The sequence below is a fragment of the Pholcus phalangioides genome, unplaced genomic scaffold (assembly GCF_987345545.1).
Source record: "Pholcus phalangioides strain wild (caught in Gottingen) unplaced genomic scaffold, Ppha-v1.0 ptg000022l_1, whole genome shotgun sequence".
NCBI lineage: Eukaryota > Metazoa > Arthropoda > Arachnida > Araneae > Pholcidae > Pholcus > Pholcus phalangioides.
In genome coordinates, this window is record NW_028301615.1 from 18,638,606 (window position 1) to 18,660,880 (window position 22,275).

Here is a 22,275-nt window from a genome sequence, read left to right on the forward strand (position 1 = left end):
TATATTGTCGCTTGTGTTCATATGATCTTGAATTTGATTAAGCCAGGGTCAAACTTGTGTCAAGGTTAACCCAATGCATTCTGAGGTTGGTCATGGGCAAGTAGTGTGGCCACTCCACCATTAACAATGACTGTCAAATGCTTGAGGGTATTAGAAGGCTGGTCGAACAAAATGAACAGTACCTTTCCGTCTGGTCTCACACATTGCTCAAAGTATGTCAAAAGTCTTAACACAGAATTGTGAAAGCAAATATTTGCCAAGTAACACCCAGACTTGACAGGAGTATGGCTCTGGCTTTAGATGAGAAACATGAATGCCAATACTTGATTTTTTAGCATTATTAAAAAAATCTTCCAGTCGGAAACCAGATTCTTCAAATTGTGCTTTCCCGTAATGCAGGGCTTGAAAAATCCCCTGTACCAGGTCGCCACGGCAACCAAGATTTCCTCTGATTACTAGCTTAGACAAAAGATATGTTTGGCCCCTAGATGTTTTCTTGATTTGTCAAGAAAATTTTGTGTTCCCTAGACTGATTTGCACAAGTTCCAATCTAAATCTTCCTGTCAAACCAGATTTTCCCCGATTTTTTTTATTTGAAAAATCTTCAAATTATGCTTTGCTTGAATAAAACAATATTTTCTTCAGGGATTTTACAGTCCTTGCGAAATTCCAGTCTGGCCACGTTTTCTCAGGAGAGAGAAAGGGGAAATAAGGATTGTAAGTACAATTAATTGTCACCTAATATGATGGCAAAAGTAAGCAAAGTACAGATGATTGGAAAGAAAAGTCACATTGTGGGGAAACTAACCACCAACTTCGCACCTTCCGGGCGTGTGGTCTACCATTAAGCTACAAAGGATAGACATTTTATTTCCTAAAAACACTTCCTTTGGGATGAACTGGACTTTTCAATAGATAGTCTCTTAACTCGGCAATAGCTATTACGTACGTCTTATATTTGTCTATTGTACAGTTCCATTCAACCCAAAAAAGTGTTCTTAGGAAAGAAATTGTCTTTAGCTTGATGGTAAAGCATGAGCACCGTGGTTCTATCACCCACAGATGAATGGGACTTTTTTCCAATTATCTTCGTTTGGTATCCAGTCATCTGTACTTAGTATAATTAGATGAGGTTCATTGTTTCAGTCTGTAAGCAAGATTGTCAATTTCTAAAAAAATTAGGATGGCGGAAAATATAAGAACGTCCTGGAAAAATGGATCATCAGGCAATCCCAAAAAATCCTCAGTTTTCCATTTGTGTGACATGTTTTTTTTCGGTGCAAAAAATTACAGCACAAGATAAACTACACATATTTCAAGTCTGGGAATTAGCACCCACGAGAATAACTCCTCTGTATAAACCTATGGGTATTTTTAAGAGTGGCTGCCGTAGAATGACTGGCATGAGTTTTTTTTTTCTTCCAATGATGTAAAGTAGATAAGACAGGATATACAACGTGGAAGGATGATTTTTAGAAAGAAAATTCAAAGGAAAATCTCTCCCCTAACATTTTAAATCATGTGCATCCATATTCAATCTTCAGTATCAATAGCAGAGATGTCTTTGCACGTTGCTGAAATAAGGGGCTGCCAATTGCATTCAGCGTACATGTATGCTTTATGGGAAAAAATTTCCACTGCTTCTGCTGTGTAATGGTCAAGCGTACTTGACCAGAGGGGGGGGGGGGGAGAGGGAAAGGAAGGTCCAGTGGTTTGTTTCCCATCAGAGGCCTAAAAATTTTCTGTCCAAATATCTCTACATCATATCCAGTCATCTGCACTCCGATACACAGTATACCAGGCAAAACTTTAAGGAATTTATGGACAGAGGAAAAGAAAAAAAGCAGTGCCCCAGTAAAGGCAGTGAAATCCTTTATTAAAAGTGTTATATCAGTAATGTGATGGATGCAGAACTGACGACGGCGATGGCAGAACAGTTGAAGACGAAACAAAAATGTCATACCATATTGGCTTTCAATGCAGAGCTCAGAGAATTGAAAGAAGAAATGGACTAAGAGTTTTTCAATCATTTTTCATTTTAATTATTGAATGAAAGTATCAATTTTTTCCCTTTTAAAATGCACTGATTTTTAGGGGATCAGCTAATACACGGGTTTCAAATTTATTGCAGTTTTGGTGGTCCTGCAGTGGTGGGGGACAGCTTATACAAGAGTGTGAACGGTTAATTTCAATTTTTCATAGTGTCTCTTAAAGCTTCGCCAGAATTATGCATTGTCCTGACAAGGAATATATCAGAAATTCACAAGGTTTGGTTTTGGTCATAAAATTATGAATCTTTATCATGTCGAATGGCATGAAGATTATTTTCCTTCACCAAATATGACTTAAGAATTATGGAATATAATATTTTTTTCAATACAAGTTTTATAAGTAATTTTTTCGACTTAATGACTTCTAAGATGATGAGCAAGAACATCTGAAGCACTTTTTAGTAAATGAGTTGCATTTTGAGAATTTAAATACACAGATAAATGGTTAAACTGGCCTTCGAAAGCAAACTAACACATGGTAAACACAATAGAAAATTCACACAATAAAACTGACTCTTCCAATATACAGCACAGACAAAATAAAATATGCGGAACAGTTTAATTGACTTAAAAAAATTATAACAAATGGACTATGCACTTCACTGTGTGTATAAGTTATTTAAAAAAAATTTTGGTTCACAAAATAAACAAGTCCTGTACAATACATAAAAAAAGGAAGAGGTATTCAAAATTGCTCTTGCGGTGTCTTTTAACATTATAAGAAGTTGTAACTGATAATAATCCAGAGCGTATACTCGATCTCCACAATCAAATACAGGGAGAATTGAAATGACGAGGAACATTACACAAATTAATGCTTGTGATGCATGATTTTTACGTCTGATAAACGTTAGAAATCACTGAAAAAACACCACCACATTAAAACATGAAACAGTTATAGAAAAATATGAATTAAATTCATAGATTTCTTTTTTTCCCCTGGCTATCGATTCATGCAACGATTCCTTATTCTTGACGTTTAAAAGAAAAAAATGTGTGACTTAGATGCAAAACTAACGACTCATGCAAGTTATGGTGAAATCTATCTATGACACAGTGACTTCATTCGCCTGGTATTCGCCCCTGGATTACTAAAAGTTCTTCAGTATTTTGTACAGCTGCAAATGAAATTAAAAAATAAAACTATCACTTTGCCTTTCAGTTTTTTTCAAATGTAACGCTTAGAACGTGTGGTAAGACAGCGGGTATTTAACAAGGAGACTTCTTTCGAAGAATTGAGCGCAGTATGTCCAACCAAGCTTCTTGTATAACTGGATATAATGAGAAAAAATATAGAGCTTAGTTTATTTCGTAAAGAAAATTTGATGTAGTGAACTTTTAAGTGTAAATTAGGAAATATAGATAGTGTCAGCATATAAACTAGATTCATATATATATATATAGCATACACCAAAATTAAAAATTAAAAGGCAGTTCTCTGGTAAAAGACTGGTAATTCCTCAGATATACAGAGTGAATTTCATCTTCCGCCAAACGAAAGAAAATGATAAACGAGCTCAAGTGGAGCATTATTGGTGATTAGAAATGAAATGTGTCTGAAAAAACTCACAAATCTGTAATAGTTCCTGAAAGACCAACATGCAAAACTAAGCACACACTTGGAAAGAGAACAAATCATGTAAGGTGACACCATTTTCATCATAATTTAACAGCAAGCTACAAACGCTGAGAGATTGAAAGTTCAGATCAAATCGTCATTAAAATCTGTAACTGCCAAACATCCAATTTTACTCTTTGATTACAGTAATGTTTTGCAAACTGAAGGCTGAGTTTCTCCTGAACTAGAACACCAATATGGTTTATAATAAGCCCTTTCAAAAAACCTGGTGGAATGGCCAAGTTTTTAGCAAGTTTGACTGATTGTAGCTAAAGAGTGTGAAATTATAGTGCTATTATAAGTGTGATACGCACTTCACACGGGTGTATTGAAAATGAAATAAGGCCTCAAAAAGGGTCAAGAAGAATTGCTCAGAATTTGATATGCTACAGCAGTGGTTTCCAACCTTTTGACTTATAGAAAACTTCCTTGAAAAAATTTCTATGGGAATTTCATCCTCTTTATTTAAAAGCAGGCCAGGGGCCCCTTTACATAATATTCAGCACAGAACAATCCGAAGTCAGAGATCCCTTGAAACTTCAAGGACCCCTCATTAAGAACCAATGCTCTAGAGAGATTTTTGTAAATGAGGGACTAGCTTGCCATTGCACCTCAAAGTTGTAAAATAACAGAAAATCAACTTTAGCCATCACTGCGCCGTCTGCAAATCACTTGCTTATGACAGTAAGACTTATTCAATGCAGTAACTTCATCTGTAATGTTGGTTTATATATGAGGGTCATTCAGAAAGTAATACTTGTTTGAGCATGAACATTTTTGCTGTGACAGGTGTCCGACACAAATTCAACCAATTTGCTTGCATCACGTTCTGATACTTTCTTTGGGGAGTGATCAAAATGTCTACAAGAATTGCGTGTGCTGCAGTTTGTGAAACAAGGTCTGTAATTCATTATCCTAACACTAAAAATGTGCCACCAAATCAAACTTTTAAGGAATTTTTAGGAAATCAAAGAAGTTTATGGTGATGTGATGGGTGAGTCATCTGTGCGGCATTGGTAACAGTTTTATAATGCCGGAAGAGAGAATGTCAATGATGATCAGTGGCTGCTTGCCCACCATTATGGATTTGTTACAGTTGAACTGATTAAGCAAGATTGACTTTGGATGAAATTAGTGAGAACTTTCCAAGTGTGTCTTTCATTATGTATGAAATTATCTAAATTGTTAAAACTCATCTGAATAATGGAAAAGTTTGTGCAAGATGGGTTTCCTTGCATGCTTACCGGCAAAACAGAAACACATGGATTCTACTTTTAACTTTTTGGAACACTACTCAAATGAAGGAGATAAGCTTCTTTCAAATGGTGACGGGATGAAACTTGGGTTTCCTATGCTACACCTAAACTAAACTTCCGTCCATGTAATGGCATCATGATTGATCACCGTCTGAACCCAAGGAATTCAAACGATTTTGACTCAAAAACTCATGGCAACAGTGTTTTGGGAATTTCACTCATTGAGTTTATGCCACGAGGCATTAGCATAAATGCAGATGCATACTGTGAGACACAGAAGAAACTGCTGTGGTTATTTCAAAATCGAAGGTGCGGAATGCTGTTGAAATGCATCATGCTTCTGCGTGACAATGTGCACCTCACAAGATAACAAAACATTGTTAAAAATTTTCATTGGGAAATTATTGATTATATATCTCCCATACAATCCTGATTTAGCCCTAGTGACTCATCTCTTCACCAAACTTAGTTTATGAGAGGGAAAACGTTTTCAAAATGACGAAGAGCTCAAAGAAGAGGCCACAGTTTTTCTTCATGGAATTGTGGCAGAAGACTATGATGTTACTTTACCGAACACCAACCAGTGGAGTATGGAGGGAAATAAAGGCACCACTGGTGGTTGCCCCAGGCTCGGCAGGTAAAGAACATGTTTCTGATGTTCTTTGCCAGGATTCAAACCTGTAGACCTTGATGGCAACCTTCATAGTGGAAGACGAGCATCACTGCGCCACTCGGGCACTTGAGACTATGATATGCTGGTATTCAAAAGTTTGTTACAAGGCGTTTGAAAAATGTTTGAATTTAAATGGGAACTATGTAGAAAAGTAGCATAAGGTTGGCAAATGTAAAATAAAGTTTTTTAAAAAAAATTGCAAATAGTTAGTATTTTATTTGAAAACGGGTATTACTTTCTGAATGACCCTGGTAAAAAGATCTGGATACATACCTCAATGCATTTCTTTTCCGTATCAAATGCAGGCTTTTCTTCTTGCTGCTTCAGCAGTAACTTCAGCGCCCGAGCATATTCATGACGAATCACTGCATGCTGTTCAGTAAAAGCAACAACCTACAAGTGAAAATTCTTGAAATTAATTTCTCTTTTTAATTATCAGCAGAAAAAAAAAAATCCATGATCCGATCACATTCTAATCTGCTAATGGTCGGGGAAAAAGAAACCTGTTTTAGTTGATAAAAGTCATAGCATAGTACTTCCCAGTTCACCATTACCTTGGAATCGCTCATGTCTGCCCAATTCTGAAGCTCCCCGTAAACATCATCAACATCTTTCAAGGAATATGGTCCTGTCTGTTGGTCTGTCTGCTCTTTCGTGAGCTTCTGGTTTTGCTGGATGCTGTTGTCGCCCTTTTCATCTGAATCATCTGCTGCTGCTTTTCTCTCACCAGCCATCAAATAATCGCATAATGCCAACCCTTTCTTGACAAGTGCTTCGGTGAGTTGATTTTTCTGCTTTTCTAACCTGAAAGATTGGTCCCCAATTATTAAAATTTATTGTCACAACCCGAGTTTGCTCATTATTCAAAGAATAAGTATGAAATAATTAAGATTCTGCAAAAACTGTGTTCATAATGAAAAGAAACATTTCAGATCGATGTTGGGGGATTCTGAAAGCAGGGCTTGATTTGCTTAATATTTTATGCAAGCAGCGGCGTCTTAAGAGCATCATGGGTCACTGGGCCAATTGTTTTTTTGGAGGCCTTACCAGGTAAATTCTAAAAAATTTCAACCAAATCTCATTTTTGTGAGGCCACTCTTCTCTTTAGGCCCGGGTGGGCAAGAGAAAACTCTTTATACCACCACCTGCTTTCAAAGCTTCCTAGGACACAAGTTCATTCACAGCGTGTAAAAATGGTTCTTAGAAAACGGGACGAGTTTGAATAATGATACTTTATCAGTACTAAATGGTATTTGGGATAATGAATCTGAGGCTGAGGAGACTTACAATGTAAACTCTGACAATGAAGATCATGATTTTCTACTACATCCACCTGAAAGAGAAATTAGCAATTCGAAAATGATGTATTTTTTAATTTGTGTAGTTTTTAATTCGTACAATAAAATTTTAGTAGTGCACTAGTTTTTCCTCAATGTGAAAATTTATGGTAACATAATATTATATGTTATCCGTAGTGTGCGTGAACAAATAAATTGTCTGAATAGGGGAAAAAAATGACTGATACACATAAAAAAGCACACATCAAAATAGAGAAATGTACAATGTGACGTGTTTATGATTACATATTTTTTCACAGTAAATCTTTTTGCCGCTGTGGTGGTCGAGTAGTCAGAGTGACGAACTCGCATTGCGAGGATCTGGGTTTGAGCCCTACTGCCATCAAAGTGGTGGTATACTGAAGTTGGTTTCCTGTGGTTCCAAACTTCAAGGCAAGAATGCAAGCTGAGCTCCCCGTTAAAAAGTCTCGCCACAGACAGCAACAGTCCTACAATGGTAAAAATATCAATCACTACTGAAATATAGATGGCAGCACTGTAAAATCAGACACAACACTATATACACACTCACACTTCCAGCACAAACTCACTCAGTAGTAAATTGCTCATGGCAATAGACCGGAGTTGTGCTTGGTTTGAAAGCAAGAAAATTAATCTTGTCTCTCCCTCTTTCAAAAGTTGTCCTCTATATTCTAAAATTTAAAAGTCATTTTATGGATACCCTTAGAGATGTGCCATGAGAATATTCCACGGGATGTAAAAATTGGAGAATAATTGAGAATTCTTTTTTTAAGGTATCAAAAGTATGGGGATTTTGGAAACCTTTAAAGATTAAAAAAATTCTTTTAAAATTGAATAAATTTTCACAAATAAGTTCAAAGCAAAAATAAAATGAAAGTTTATTGACAAAGAGAGCCATTCTTATGATCACCTTCATTCTAAAGATAGAGAACTGAGTGTAACTTTCTTCAATAAACTCAATGAACATACACTCAATTTTTTTATCACTTGTATTTCTTTGGAAGTTGTTCAAATTCATCAGTGTTTTCATTTTCTTGCTTTAAAAATTTAATATTGCAGGGCTGCAAACTTTTATTTTCACTTTCTTTCTATTAATAATTCTTATCTGTATGTATGAGGTTCTGAAAGCCTTTGCAGCAATTTCGGAATGCAACTTTCTTTCCACCACATAACAGCACCAATGTTTTCTGCAGAGTTCCTATAATATTCATCATTCCAGAGAGTCTTATTTTTCTGGATATTTGGGGGTAGTTTTAAAAGAATTCTCCTCATAGCAGACCTTCTGCAATTGCCAAATGATGAGTAAATTCTGACCCACACTCAACTTTGCTTAACCCTTTATCTACTGATGGTATTTTGAAGTACTATCACCTAACCTGGTACTTTGAAATACTATCACCTAACCTGGTACTTTGAAATACTATCACCTAACCTGGTACTTTGAAATACTAGGTTAGTTCATTTGTTATGTAACAACATAGAAGGAATCCAAGGGTTTTCTTATCATTTGCCTTTATCACTGCTTTTTCCTTTACTCTATTTAATTTCAAGCTGCTGTTTGAACAGTTTTGTATCCTCTGAAATGGGGATATTTTTTTATATAGTTAATTTCTCTTCTGTCCGCAGGAAAATAAAATACAGCTTTCTCTTTCACAAATGTGAATATGGTCAATTTACTATTATTTGCATATATTAATTATTTATAAACATATAGCATATTATAAACACATGGAGACATTCATTTCCAAGTAAAATAAGGAAGTTATTTATTGTAACGTTTATAACATTCTTGAGAATCTTTCAAAAGATTATTAGAGAACTTCACATCTATAAAAATAATTGAGAATATTCTTATCGAGAATATTCTCCAGTATTATCCTCCATGAGAATATTCTCCAGTATTATCTTCCATGAGAATATTCTCAAGTTATATAGAGTATTTATTATAATATACATTATTATAAATATTCTTGAGAATCTTCTCTAGAAGGATTATTATACATAACTGGAGTATATTCTCCTAAAGATTATTCAAGAATTTTACATCTCTAGCCACCCTGTATACTTAAGAAAAGTTAAATTTCTTAAAAATCAACAAATTAACCATGTAAAACAATGGTTGTTACTTTCTATTGTAAAAATTTTGTGATTAAGTATATTGCATTAAAAAAGAAAGCAGTCAAAATGACAGCGTTGGCCCTTATAAGTATAATGTACAGTTTGGCCCTTCTAGTGTTAAAGGGCTAATGAAAGTAATTCTGGGAAAACATTTTAGCTATTGTCAAACAGTAGGTTAAATTACTTGCCATTAATTACTATGCTAAAATAAAAACCATCAGCAAAAAAATTCCCATTCATGCCAAAAAAAAATGGGACAGATAGATCAAATGAGACAGTCATTCACGACAGGTCATCTTGCCAATTTGACTGTGGAGAGGCCAAACCAACACTGGCTATTTGGCAAATTTTGTCAGTTCTCCCCCAAACTGAAACAATCCTCTGTGATTTGGAACAATGGCAACAACTGACTTCACACATAATGTCAAATTGTTGGGAATTTTTCTGAAAAAATTCTATGGGGATAATTCCCCAGGCAAAATTTAATGAGTTTTTGCAATGATGGTTAAAATTTGGGAGATGAGAATTTCTTGGGAATCCTGGAGATAAGAGTAGAAATTTGGGAGCCTCCCGGAAAATTTGAAAGACTTGGCATAAATATTTATTTTTTTTAAATTTTGAATATCACAGTTTGATTGCTAAAGTTTGGATCAAGCTCAAACTATAACAAAAAACTTTTTCATGCTCAACTAAGAGATGAAAATTGTTATTGTACATGACATGCAACTTAGGAGTGTAAAAATATCTGAAAAGCATTAGAACAAAAAAATATAACAGCTCTTACACTTTGTGATTTGGATGTTCTTTCTTATCAACTTTAGATCCATAGTACGCCAAGAGCTCTACACTCTTTATGCTACTCAATACTTTATCAGCCAAGGCTACAATTTCCAGGAGATTGTCCTGACGAGTCTGCAATAGATTAATCAGTCAAAGAACATAGTTCATAATACATTTACTACTTATTCTATCTAAAATAAATAATTCAAGTTCTTTCTGGAGAAGAACTAATATGGACTAATTTACCTTTTCTTGATCTAAGTATTGAATTCTCCCCAGTAAAGCTGGAACACGAGTAGCGTCATTTTCTACTAGGCAGTCAAACACTTCCTTAGATGATGGATCTGGAAGCCTTAAAAAAGATCATTTTTAATGAAATGAGTGCAAAACAAATTGTTTTTCCAAATCACAAATACAAAGATCACACTAAGCTCTCAGAGATGCCCCTGGAGTCCCGTAACCTCAAACCTCATTTTGTAAAAATCAATTAAGTAACACATTTCCAAATGAATTAAGTAACATTTCCAAATGAATTAAGTAACATTTCCAAATGAATTAAGTAGCACATTTCCAAATGAATTAAGTAGCACATTTCCAAATGAATTAAGTAGCACATTTCCAAATGAATTAAGTAGCACATTTCCAGATGACTTGCGTGCAGTACTAGATCATTCAAGCACTGACTGGCAAATTTACAGATCACTCAAGTAAGTGGCCTGTGACATGTTTTCAAATCAATGAAGTAGCAGACACTCTACTAAAGGTTGTGAACACCCTTGCGCAAGAAAACATTCAACTGCCCTTGCAGGGAATCGAACCCACGTCCTTTCCTAAATTCATCTTCACATCAGTCAGCAGTTTAAACCTTCATATAGATAGCGGACAGTGACATCAACCTCAGATAAGTAGCCATCAGGTGGCAGTGTCAGCAATTCTGAGTCAGGTCTGACCATCCATGTGTCCTGTCCAGTACACATGAGCTCTAAGGGAAGATTGAGATTCGTTGTCTTGGTAGTCTATTGTGCTCACCGAGCAAGTGAGAGAATGTAGGTTCGATTCCCAGCAAACGCAGTTGAATTTTCTTTCTTTTCTAAATTCATCTTTGTATCAGCCAGCTGTTAAAATATGGATAGCGGAGAATAACAAACCTCGGATGGCTGAACAAGTCTTTTCACACGAAAATAAGATCAACTTGTTTACACCCACACCAATGTAGTTCGTCAAATCATGTACAAGCAGCATGAATTTGGCCATGAATGTTTCACAGATGCATTTACATGAATCATCTATGTCTGAAATGAAGATTTGAACTCAATTTTGTATACAGCTTAAACTTCCAAAATAATTGCCAACCCATTTGAAATTTTATAGGGTCCAGCTTTCTTTTTTAAAATGTTCCTTATTTTTGTGAAAATGGCTATTAATTTTATGAGAATTAAATAGTTTTGAGCGAAGTATGACAATGTAGTAAATTTTTCACAGAACCAATGGAATGTCAAATTTATGGTCTTATTAATTTGTATTTTGTGAAAGGGTCTGCAAAATTGACCCAAATTTTGGCTTGACAGACATTTTTAAAAATTGAAAGATTATTTCTGCACAGAATAGCACTTGACCACTGGGTATGAAAAACGTCTTCCATGCATTTTATTAGCATTCACTTGACAATTTTTCATGATTTCTTTTTTCACCGAATGTTCTTTTATTATTTTGAATTCACATATCTGTATGCTGTAGGTAAAGGGCACCGTACAACAAAAGGGAAATTTTTACAGGAGAGCCATTAAAAGATATTTTTTAATGTGGCTTCCTATGGAGTGTGCTTGTTTTGTAAAGTGAATATCTTTGTTATTTATTGAAATAGGCCTTAGTGTTCTATACCCATGTATAATGCAATAGAGGTACAGTATTTTAACGTATATAAGGAACCTCTGATTTTTTGGGCTTAAAATTTAGAAAAAAGTTGAAAAGATGTATCTATAACACAATCCATGTACAGTCGACACTCGATACAATGACCCCACTTTGTCCTGTTGAAAACGAACGTTATATTGAAAGTAACGGTTGAACGTTATATTTAAAGAATGGTAAGAAATGGTTGTTATATCGAATGTAAAACATATATAATAGTGGTTCTATGAAAACATTTGGGACTTATCCTACCGGTTGTAATGCAATGGTCCTATAACATGGGGTAGCTATAATGAGCATGAACTGTATAAGGAATCCCACATATTTTCGGGACCCAATTTTTGGCAAAAAGGGGGGTATTGTACATACAGCACATCAAATGAATATAGCATTATCCCAATATTGACGAAAATAGACAGTGCCCTTTACCTCCAACATACAGATATACAAGTTACACAGTGAAACTTCAGTTAACAAGCTTAATTCGTTCTGCCAACGTGCTCGTTATATGAAGCGAGCTTTCTAATAGGAAATAAAGGAAACTTCGATAATTCATTCACATGAAAATAACTGACAAAAACATCATTCACAATAATAATGCAGTAAATAAGACATAAAATACAACTTAAAAAATGCCATAAATAAACATACAATACAATAATGTTTACAAATTAACTTACTCTAAAGTCTAAATGACCAGAGAGAGGAAGACTATTGTTTAGGATGGCTTATGCACTGCAATTATGCATCTATAAACTTTTTTATGCAACTTTAAAAAGGAACCCTGCTATCTATGATACTTGCTTTTACCACTTTTTCCTCCCGAAATGGGAAATCACACTATTGTTGGAGAGATTTATTTCTCACACTGCTACCTATTTGGGGCGATTCTCTTCTACAAAGTTTGGAACAGATTCCCACACTCTACTCATCTTTCAGTGAATACTTCTTTTCATTTGAAGTGAACGATTTCTCATTTGTCTACCTCAGACAAGATCCCATGCATAAGCTCTTGCTGTTGTGCGCAATGGAGATTCATCAGTTCGTCCGTGTATATGACCATTTTCTTCCACTAGTTATTGAATGTCGGGCTTATGCATATCCAATTCCAATGGTCTCCCTCAATGACACAATCTCTTCCGAAATGGTGGCCCTTGTTCATGAGTAAACTCCTGAAGTCACTTTCAATAATGCAATCAGCCCAGTTTTCTCCAAGCAGAATTTTAAAAAAATGTAAGCCCGCATATGCATGGTTACAATCTAAGGTTATCTATAATCCATGGTTATCTAGTTTCGTATTGTAAACAGTCGCGTATGTAAGGGTGTTTATTTTTTGAGTTAGGCACGCTGACCGAAGACTGTAGGGGAGAATATTATTCACAATTTCACAACACACATTGGGCGAAAGAGATGGGGAAAAACCCATCCGCTCAGTTGTGATAACATGAAAATAAATAAATGAAGCTAAAAATTTTTGCTCGTTAACCAAAGTTTCACTGTATATACAATTTTGAATTAGAAAACAATCTTAAATAATAAATAAAATATTACTTGGGTATCCACGACACTTTAAGGTCGTTCATAACTTCTTCATATTCTTCTTTAGGTTTCTTATCTTTCTCTTTATCACTATTGTTCTTTGATGAAGAGGACTTTTTAGGAGTCTCTGTGATCATATACTTAAGTTGATAGAAATCCTGCATTGATAATGACAGAAGAATAGTTCATTAATGTGCACCAAAATCTGGCATGTATATATATTTTAAAAAAAAGTTCAACACCATAAAAAAGCAGAATGTGTGATCATTACTCCATGAAAAGATTTCCATGCTTACCACTTTCTTAGCGTTTTCATCTTTAAAAAAAGACATGGTACCTAATAGGTAATGACCTGGATTACTTATCTTTGGAAGTCTATTGAAAGAGGATAGTAGTTAGTTTTTTTTTAATTTGCTAGTCAAAATTTATGAAACAAATCACCAATGCACTTAATGATGGAAAGTGTAGAGAAGAAAGAATGTAAAGAGTAACAGAGAGAATACATACTTATCTGAAGCTAATGGAGCAATAAATACAGGTGATGTCACCCCAGGGCACATAACACTAGAGTTTAACTTTTTGCCACCTATGAGTGCTTGGGAGTACTTTTCATACAAATCCAAAGATATATTTGTCGGTAATTTCATCTGGATCAAAAATGGCATGTCAATTATTTTCTCGAGCAGGTTACATTGCTCGTGTCGCACTTGAAGTTTTAACACATAGTCGCCCTTTTCCAATTTAGTGGCATACTATAAGAAAAATACCACAGCAGTGTTATCCGTGCATCATTCATGACTATAAAAATTATTACTTATGCATAATACAGTCGACGCTCATTATAATGATCTCTCATTAAAGCAACCATTACATTACAATGACCGGTAGGGAAAGTTCCAAATGTTTTCATATAATAAATATTCTATGTTTTCTTTTCGATATAATGACCGCCCAATATAATGTATGTTTCCAACAGGAAGATTGAAGTCATAAGAAGAGTTGACTGTATCTCTCAGACAGGGGAAAAAAAATATTCAACTGATAATCTATGATCAAATTGAAACATACTTTCCGAGGATATGCATCTCCATTTGCAAGCAATTGTTTGTTGCAATCATAAAGCATCCACAGCTGAGATTCATATTCAGATTCATACAGCAATTCTGACAGCAGAGGGCATACAGGAGTAATCTCAGTTGATTTTGACTAAAAGAAAAACATGCACATTAAAGACTAGCCACACTTACAAGTACCATATTCTCAATCAGCCACACAAATTTTACAAAAATCAATAATAAATTGCACACTGAGTTAGAGGTACTAACAATAGTAAAATTTATGATTAGAATCAAGAAAACAGGTATGTTTGCTTGGAATAATATCAGTTTCCTTGATATCTTGGGCTGAGAAAAAAGTCTATCTTTCTCTTATGATTAGAATGTTAAAATAAACATTGGATATAAAATAGACTCCATTAGAATAGTTATCAAAAATTAAATTTTTACTTGTACAATTAATCAATTAATACAGATTTTCTTCTATTTTGTTATACCATATTATGCTGATGAGGTTTGATTAAACAGTAATACAGTTTAAAATATTTAAAATAGAAAAACTATGAAACAACATAGGGGTGGGTGGCAGGCATATGGCCTGCAAAGTGCTTTTGCTCCCAGACAAGATAAAAATACGTAAAAAGTAAAAATACTGTGTATTAAATTAAATGCATGATCATTATTTGAGCTATTGGTTCTAACAGACTTCCTGATCAACAAACTGCAGTACTTACATTTGTTATTTCTGGTGATGAAAATTCAGAAAAATTGAGAAAATTGAAAATTTTAGAAAAGTTGATGCACTAAAATGTAACAAGCATTACACAGAAACAAGCTTCATAGTAAGGTTCACAACACATACACACACATTCCAACATGTACTAATTTGTGAGAAGTTCTGTAGAGGAATGCGGACGAGGTGCATGTGTGGTTTAGTAGTAGTACTTCATTATTTCAGATGATGAAAACAATTCATGTTCCCACCATATAGCCTTTTTCAGCACGCAAATTGCTCATAAATTTTGCTATGGAAATTTTTTCCCCCCGCCATATTTTAATGGGAAATTTACCTGTTGTGGCCTCTGTATTTGTAAATTGGTGTATATTTGGGGTTTTGCTTACTTTGACACCTCAAAATTTTTACAGAGACCCAAACAATTAACCCCAGGGCAAAACTGTCATATTAGATAGTCGGGTTCATATTGTGCCTTTGACCAAAGGAGTTCCACACCCGGACATGATTATTTAAGCTAAAAACAAAACTTTCTTCTTTAATCAAGAAGCAGTCATCTCTAAATTTTGAGATGGCAGGTTGATGACATTCCACCAGACTGCCCTTCTTCAAAGTGAATCACTAATATTCTGGTTAAAGAAGGTAGTTCATGTAATAAGAATGCATGCCGGTTAAACAAAACTGGTTCTATGTAATTTTATGGACATATATGAGCATCAAGTAATGTCTTCTCTTCTCATCTACAGGTTGTAACGTTATGAACCCACGATGGGTGAAGAGGAGCCACCCCATTTTTCAAATAGCTAATTAATATTAATATTTTTAATAGTAATAGTTCACCCAAAATATCAAGTCTCGCCTGGGGTCGATCGGAAGTCGTCGGATGTGGTGCTGTATTGCCGCCAAGATCCGTCCGTCTCAATGCTGTTATGGTAAAATAATACTGTGTCGCCGCTGCTTCTGTCATCTGACGGCTCCAGAATAATAGTTACGCAAATAGGGGAAGAGATCCTGTGTTGATTGGCCACCTCGACAGCAGCCAACCCTACATAAGGTGACAGCAAGATCACCTCAGGACATTCCACCTTATCTCAAATCTCTAACTTGCTTCATCGGTTGTATGCCGACTTCACCTGGGGAGTAGTCCTCCATCATTGGTGTTCCTTAATTCAACTATGGCCACTGTATTGTCTTCTCAGGTTCTCAGAAGTAAAGGAACTCTGTGGCATAGTTTCAAAGTGATCAATGAACACTTTGGAAGACGGATTCTCCATGGACTGAAGATCTGGACTATCACATCGACGGAGCGAGACTTATGGTGAAACTCAATCTTTGTCAAAATTTCTCAAATATATTCAATACGTTTAAATGTTAAATGCAATAATAAACGTTAATTGTAATAAGTTTTAATTCTTGATTCTTGTTGCATTTGCTTGTGATGCTTATTTATCTTTGATCCCATTGTGACAACTTAAACGCCACAAGGTAATCTATCAGGTCCATGCGAAGCTGGTCTATCTTAGTTGGTGTGCGATAAAGTAGTTTATGAAGTGGAGGAATCCCAGCATAAAGGTTAAACACTGAATTGCGTGTTTCTCAACATCACATAAGCATATACAAATCTGACTTCTGGGTCTCATTTTACTGATGTGGCCAAGAAGCTGCAGCTGACTACTGCATTGGCCCTCGAACAGAAAGACATTGGCCACCCCCTGAAATAACATTAGAGTACAACCTCTCAGAATCAAGAATAAAGAGGGACTGAACCCATTTTTCATACATAAGTAAATATCACCACAGTAGGACAAATAAGCTTTAAAGTTGATAAAAGGGTAGACATTGTAGAAATTAACTAAAAAAATTATTAGCACACTTTCTTCAGTTAATGATATTTTGTAAACTTTTCCAGTCCTATACAGACTGTCTCAAATTGTTTGCGTAACGAATATTTGCAACTGCCGACTTTAGAGAAACACTTTCTCTCTCTCTCAATTAGTCTTTATAACAATTAAGATTTTTATATAGTCTCTGCATGCTACAAGGTCCAATTATAGAAATATAGAGTCAGCTCTGAGAAAAAAAAAGGCATTTGTAAAAATTTCATATTTGCAAGTGCAATATTTATCCAGATATTAAATATACGAGATCACTATGTTTTGTCAACTTATCACTACGTTGGTGTCTCAATTGGTGCAAAAATGTCATTTGTAAAGACTACAAAAATAGGAAAAACTTTTTATATAATGGAAAGTATTTTTCTAAAGTAACCACTTGCAGAGATATGCGCTGTGGAAACAATTTAGGACAGTCTGTATATCTTTGAGCATGATCTTGTCGAAATAATTAATTTGGTGGTTCCGGATATAGGAGATTCTACAATTTATAATTATCAATGTCTTTCATTACTGGTATCATTATAAATTTTTAAATTGTCCTCCACACATTTTCACCCCAGCTATGGCTGAAATTATCAATGAAAATAAAAGTAAAGTTAAACAATGTATCTATAAAAATTCAATTTTTAGAAACAGTCAGCCTCACTTGCTGAATGGATTCTGAAGCAGTACAGAATAGTAATGGAAATCTATGCATTCATGTGTTGATGTTTGCTTTCTACGACAAATGAGACTTTATTAAAAAACACATTACCCTCTTCAATTACTCTAGTGCAGTGGTTCCCAACCAGTGGGGGTATCCCTAGGAATGCGAGATTGGGAAAAAAAATTGTGTTGGCTGATTATTCAAGAAAATCAAAATGATAAAAATAGAATTTCTCAATTCCTAAAAAAAATATGAATCGTACCAATATTTCGACACCTCATCTTTTGGCTTATGCTTGAAGAAATGTGTTAAGTGAAATTTGTGTTATAAAAGTTTTTCTCAATTAGCGATTGCACTTATTTTTCACTTCAAGAAAAAATAAGGAAAAATGTCAAAAAATTCAGTCCAGTGTCAAAGAAAAAGTAATTTATAGTTGACAGAATCAATAAGTGAAGAACTATTCAACCAATCTTTTTTCCAAATCTTAAAAAAAACTTCAAAAAATTAAAATTAAAATTTTTAGTTTTGTTTTGAATTAAAATAAATGAAGCCAAACTTAAAAATTGTCCATAGCCGAAAAGCCATTAAACAATAAGTAAAAGAATTCATAGAAATTAACTATTGGATAATTAACATAATCAATTACAGAAAAAAAACCTGAATTTTCTAACAGATAAAAAATGTATTATTTACCCGGGGGATGGCGGAAGGAAAGTTGGGAATCTATTCTAAAGCATTTCAACAAGATCTTTCAATCTGAATGGACATCAGCCATATGAAAGCTAAGAGCAAGCAGTTGAAAATATGTATGTCACAGATTTTCTCCTCTTGGTACACGACGTAGGAAACTGAAAAGTTACCTTTTTTTTTTTTCAAAAAACAAAAAAACTGTGCAAACTCCATTTAATTGGATTAATTTTGCTACTTATGCAACAGGGGAAAAAAAACTGACTAAAAATTTCACTTACCAGTGAGAAATTATATGTGAGTTGAATTTCATAAACTTGTCGATTATCTGGTATAACATCTCGCAGTTTCAATGGTGAAATTTTATTTTCTGCAGGCCTATAAAGAATTTCACATTTGTTAGGGGACACAAAAAACAAGAGAGGCTATCGTTTATCATCTACTTGTAATCAAGATATTTAAGAGAGGGGTAGCTTTTCTCATGGAAAATTAAAAAAACCAGCTAACCTTAATACCATGACATATGATTTGAGAGTTGCTGACGGTGACATATCTTCATATCTAAGGAGGGACGTGACATCAATTCGATGGATACCATCAGCTGCATGCTAAACATTCAGTAAAAGGTAAAGAATCAGTTTCAGACAAATAATAATAGTTATTTAAATGTTTTATAATAATCAATTAAATGTATATTTCAATCCTCACTCGCATATTTCTTTCAATGAAGAAAAAAATATTAAGCATTACCATCGTGATTTGCCTACAATCAGGTTTAAGACCATGAAAGGTTATGGCATATTCTGCTTCAAAGGCACCTGCACTGGACCACCATTTTCCAAAAGCTACCTCCAAAACTCTACGTTCCTATAGAAATATTTTAAAAAAGTTCAATTACATTTTTTTAAAATTCAACACTGAAATAAAAGTCCCTATCAAATAGAGTGAATGCATTCCAATGCCTATAACTGGTTCTTAACCAGGGAAAGGCAGGCCTGTCATCCCATCATTTAAGGGGGCGTTTCCCCCCCCCCCCAGCTTTTGAAAATACACTAAAAATGACATATATATATACACACAAATATATATAGATACATTGAGTACATGTGCTTTGCAGATGTCATTCCATGCAGAATAGAGAAATCACATCTATATACTGTTCATAAAACATAAGTGTTTCCTTTCGTGGATGCTATCAGTGATTGATAATCTTGGGTATATGAACTCTTAAAAGCTTTATATTTAGCTTTATATAGCTTAAAGTTTTATATTTTCTTTCTGAAGACATATTTAAATGGAGGAAACAATTTAAAAAACTTCAAAATACAAAGCTGCTGATGAAAAAACTAGTGTTTACCGCACGGCTGTTAATGGAATAACGATTATACAGGAATTTCTGCAACCAAAGTCATGCTCCTGATAAATGATTGACGATAAATGCACGTAAACAAAGTCACGTCTTTGCCAGTTACTTAAATACAGCCACCAAGACTTTTTTACGGCTGCTCGATGGAAATGACCATGGTTTTCCTCTAAGGGTGTTTTCCCTAACGATGACGACAGTCATTGATGTCATGACAACTTGAAAGCTCGCATAAAATCTAATTTTCTGCCAAAATCGATAAATTTTAACAAATCCAGAGAGCAGGAGGAAGGATGAAAAATCTGAAGTCTCTAGCATAAATCCGAAGAGTTGGTAGGTATGCTCCTGTTATCACGCTTGATAAAAAACTTAATTAAGTATCAAACAAACATTGTTTATTGTTGTTCTGGTTGGGATCAATAAGTGCAGAACAATCTTTTTCATTCAAGTTTCGAGAAATGTTAAATTTTTTTTACTAATAAATAATTTTTAAATAAAAATAGAAAGAAACCAAAACTAACTGTTAACAATACCAAAAATGGAATTAAATATGTAAAATAGTTGATAAAAAATTAGTTAATGATTAATGTAATTCTGTAAAACCAAATTCGATAACAAATTAAAAATGTATCACCCAAGAGGCAGGGGTGGCCAACTTCTTTTTGTTCTAGGGCTAACTTTATGGTCAGCTATAGCATCGCGGGCCGCACCAGTGATGCAACTTTGGTTTATAAGCTGCTTCATTATTAACTAATTCATCACTAGAAATAAGTAGTTAAATTTTTTCATGGTAGTTTTACCTTGTTGTGGGCCACACAAAATCACTTCACGGGATGCCCATGAGCCAGCTGTTGACCACCCCTGATCCAAGGAGATGAGGGAAGATAAATCATATTGCACTAGGAGTGCAGGATGGAAAAAAAGTTAACCACTGGCCTATAATGTTCTACCTCCTCCTACATAGGAATAGCCTACTTCAATTTCATGTAAATGATCCATGTTAAAAAACATCTGAGTTTCTTAGTGCAGACTGTAGCAGCTGTGTATTATCCACACTTTATTCTGAAAGAGGTTGGAGAATAAAGATATTTCTTTTAAATAATCCACTGCATTTTTTTTTTTTTTTTTGAGGAAATCACGTATATATGAGTAGAAAGATCAACATTTCTGGGGAAAAAAAGTTACCCCTTTCCATTCCTTCATTAGTGTTGATACATATTACTAGATGTTTTTATGTGAGAATTATAATAAGGAAATTAGACAGAGTGCATAACAAATAGAGCTCTATAAAAATCATGAATCAAAATTTATGACTAACTTTTTTACACAAATGAAAGAAAATTACTCATTAAAGGCTCACATATTTTCTTGGTTAATATTTAAAAACAAGTTTTATAACAATGCCTAAACTGATCAACCCAAATACAACTATTAACCAGAGGGTCCATGCATGCACAGGACTTTTTGATCAAATAATTTGGTGTTGTACATGTAAAATGGCGATAACCCAAGAAATTTTCGATGGAATCTCATTTTCTTCATCATCTACACAGATTTCCTTACCTCACAGTCTAGTATTTAACATTTCTTTACTTTTTACAGTGATGCACATAGCTTGATTTGGAATTGACGTTCTGCGCAATGCCAGTTAACTAATTTATAGTACTTAATTGATTCATTATTTCTAAGGCTAGATGTTGTTGGACATCACCTATAATAGAAACTATCAAATTCACCCAGGCCACACAACACTTTCCAACATGCACCAATTCGATACATATTCTCCAGAGGAATCTTTACCAGGTGCATGTACGGTGTAGTAGTAGTAGTGATGCAGTACCAATAAGAACACAAAAAACGTATCACTCTTACAACAAATAAATATGTAAAGCTACACATACACCCAGAACAAATGTTCAGGCATGCGTCAGTTAGAAATTTACCAGAGGAATGTTTGTGAAATGCATGTAATGATTAAGTTGTAGTGATGCACATGTACCATTTATCTTGCTGAAAGGAAAATGCAAGTTTAGCACTCATGTTCAGAAAAAGAATTTCATTTCTTGGGATTGAACCTAAATGTCTCTCTTCCAGCAATGACTGCCACAGTGCATTGCACTTTTCTGAATCTGCATACTTATTGAATTAATTTGAAAAATAAAATTTTACGCCACAGTATAAAATAGTAAATAGACACTACTGCTATATAAGACTTCTACTTACTTCAACTTCAAACACACATTTGAACTCTTCTTTAGGTCTGAGACGAAAAAGTTTGTGGTATTCATGAGTTCTGTAAGACATTTGTGGACGGAGTTGAACAGAGTGCAATATCAAAGAGGCATCATTTGAAGGGTCCTTTGAATGAATCTGTACACCTGGAAAATAAATACTATATGTCCATCATAGAAATAAATAGGAAGCTGAATTCTAATGGGTATCAGGTTTTTTTAAGAGATAGTTTGATATTTGTAAATAGGCCATTTATTATTATTTTTGCTTTTCTTTAAATTATTATGTCACATATCATCCCCCTCATGCTAGAAACAGGAATATGCAAATTTTATTTTTTTTATTTCTTATCAGCTGGTTGGATACCTTATTTTGGTATTTAAGTTTTGCTTGAAACGT

General features: G+C 34.4%; 1 protein-coding gene across 1 annotated transcript in view; it reads right to left on the reverse strand.

Moving 5' to 3' along the window:
- Window positions 1-2,591: 2,591 nt before the first annotated feature.
- Window positions 2,592-22,275, reverse strand: part of TppII (Tripeptidyl-peptidase II) — a 48,815-nt gene continuing 29,131 nt past the window's right edge. The window contains exons 18-30 of the mRNA XM_089249834.1: window positions 21,868-22,022; window positions 19,032-19,148; window positions 18,789-18,889; window positions 18,563-18,659; window positions 14,334-14,471; window positions 13,773-14,017; window positions 13,562-13,640; window positions 13,278-13,423; window positions 10,062-10,167; window positions 9,820-9,947; window positions 6,153-6,402; window positions 5,872-5,991; window positions 2,592-3,322 (exon numbers count right to left, since the gene is read on the reverse strand). Of these exons, the coding sequence (XP_089105960.1) occupies window positions 3,233-3,322; window positions 5,872-5,991; window positions 6,153-6,402; window positions 9,820-9,947; window positions 10,062-10,167; window positions 13,278-13,423; window positions 13,562-13,640; window positions 13,773-14,017; window positions 14,334-14,471; window positions 18,563-18,659; window positions 18,789-18,889; window positions 19,032-19,148; window positions 21,868-22,022 (1,772 nt within the window). The 3' untranslated portion in view covers window positions 2,592-3,232. The remainder of the gene's footprint in view (window positions 3,323-5,871; window positions 5,992-6,152; window positions 6,403-9,819; window positions 9,948-10,061; window positions 10,168-13,277; window positions 13,424-13,561; window positions 13,641-13,772; window positions 14,018-14,333; window positions 14,472-18,562; window positions 18,660-18,788; window positions 18,890-19,031; window positions 19,149-21,867; window positions 22,023-22,275) is intronic.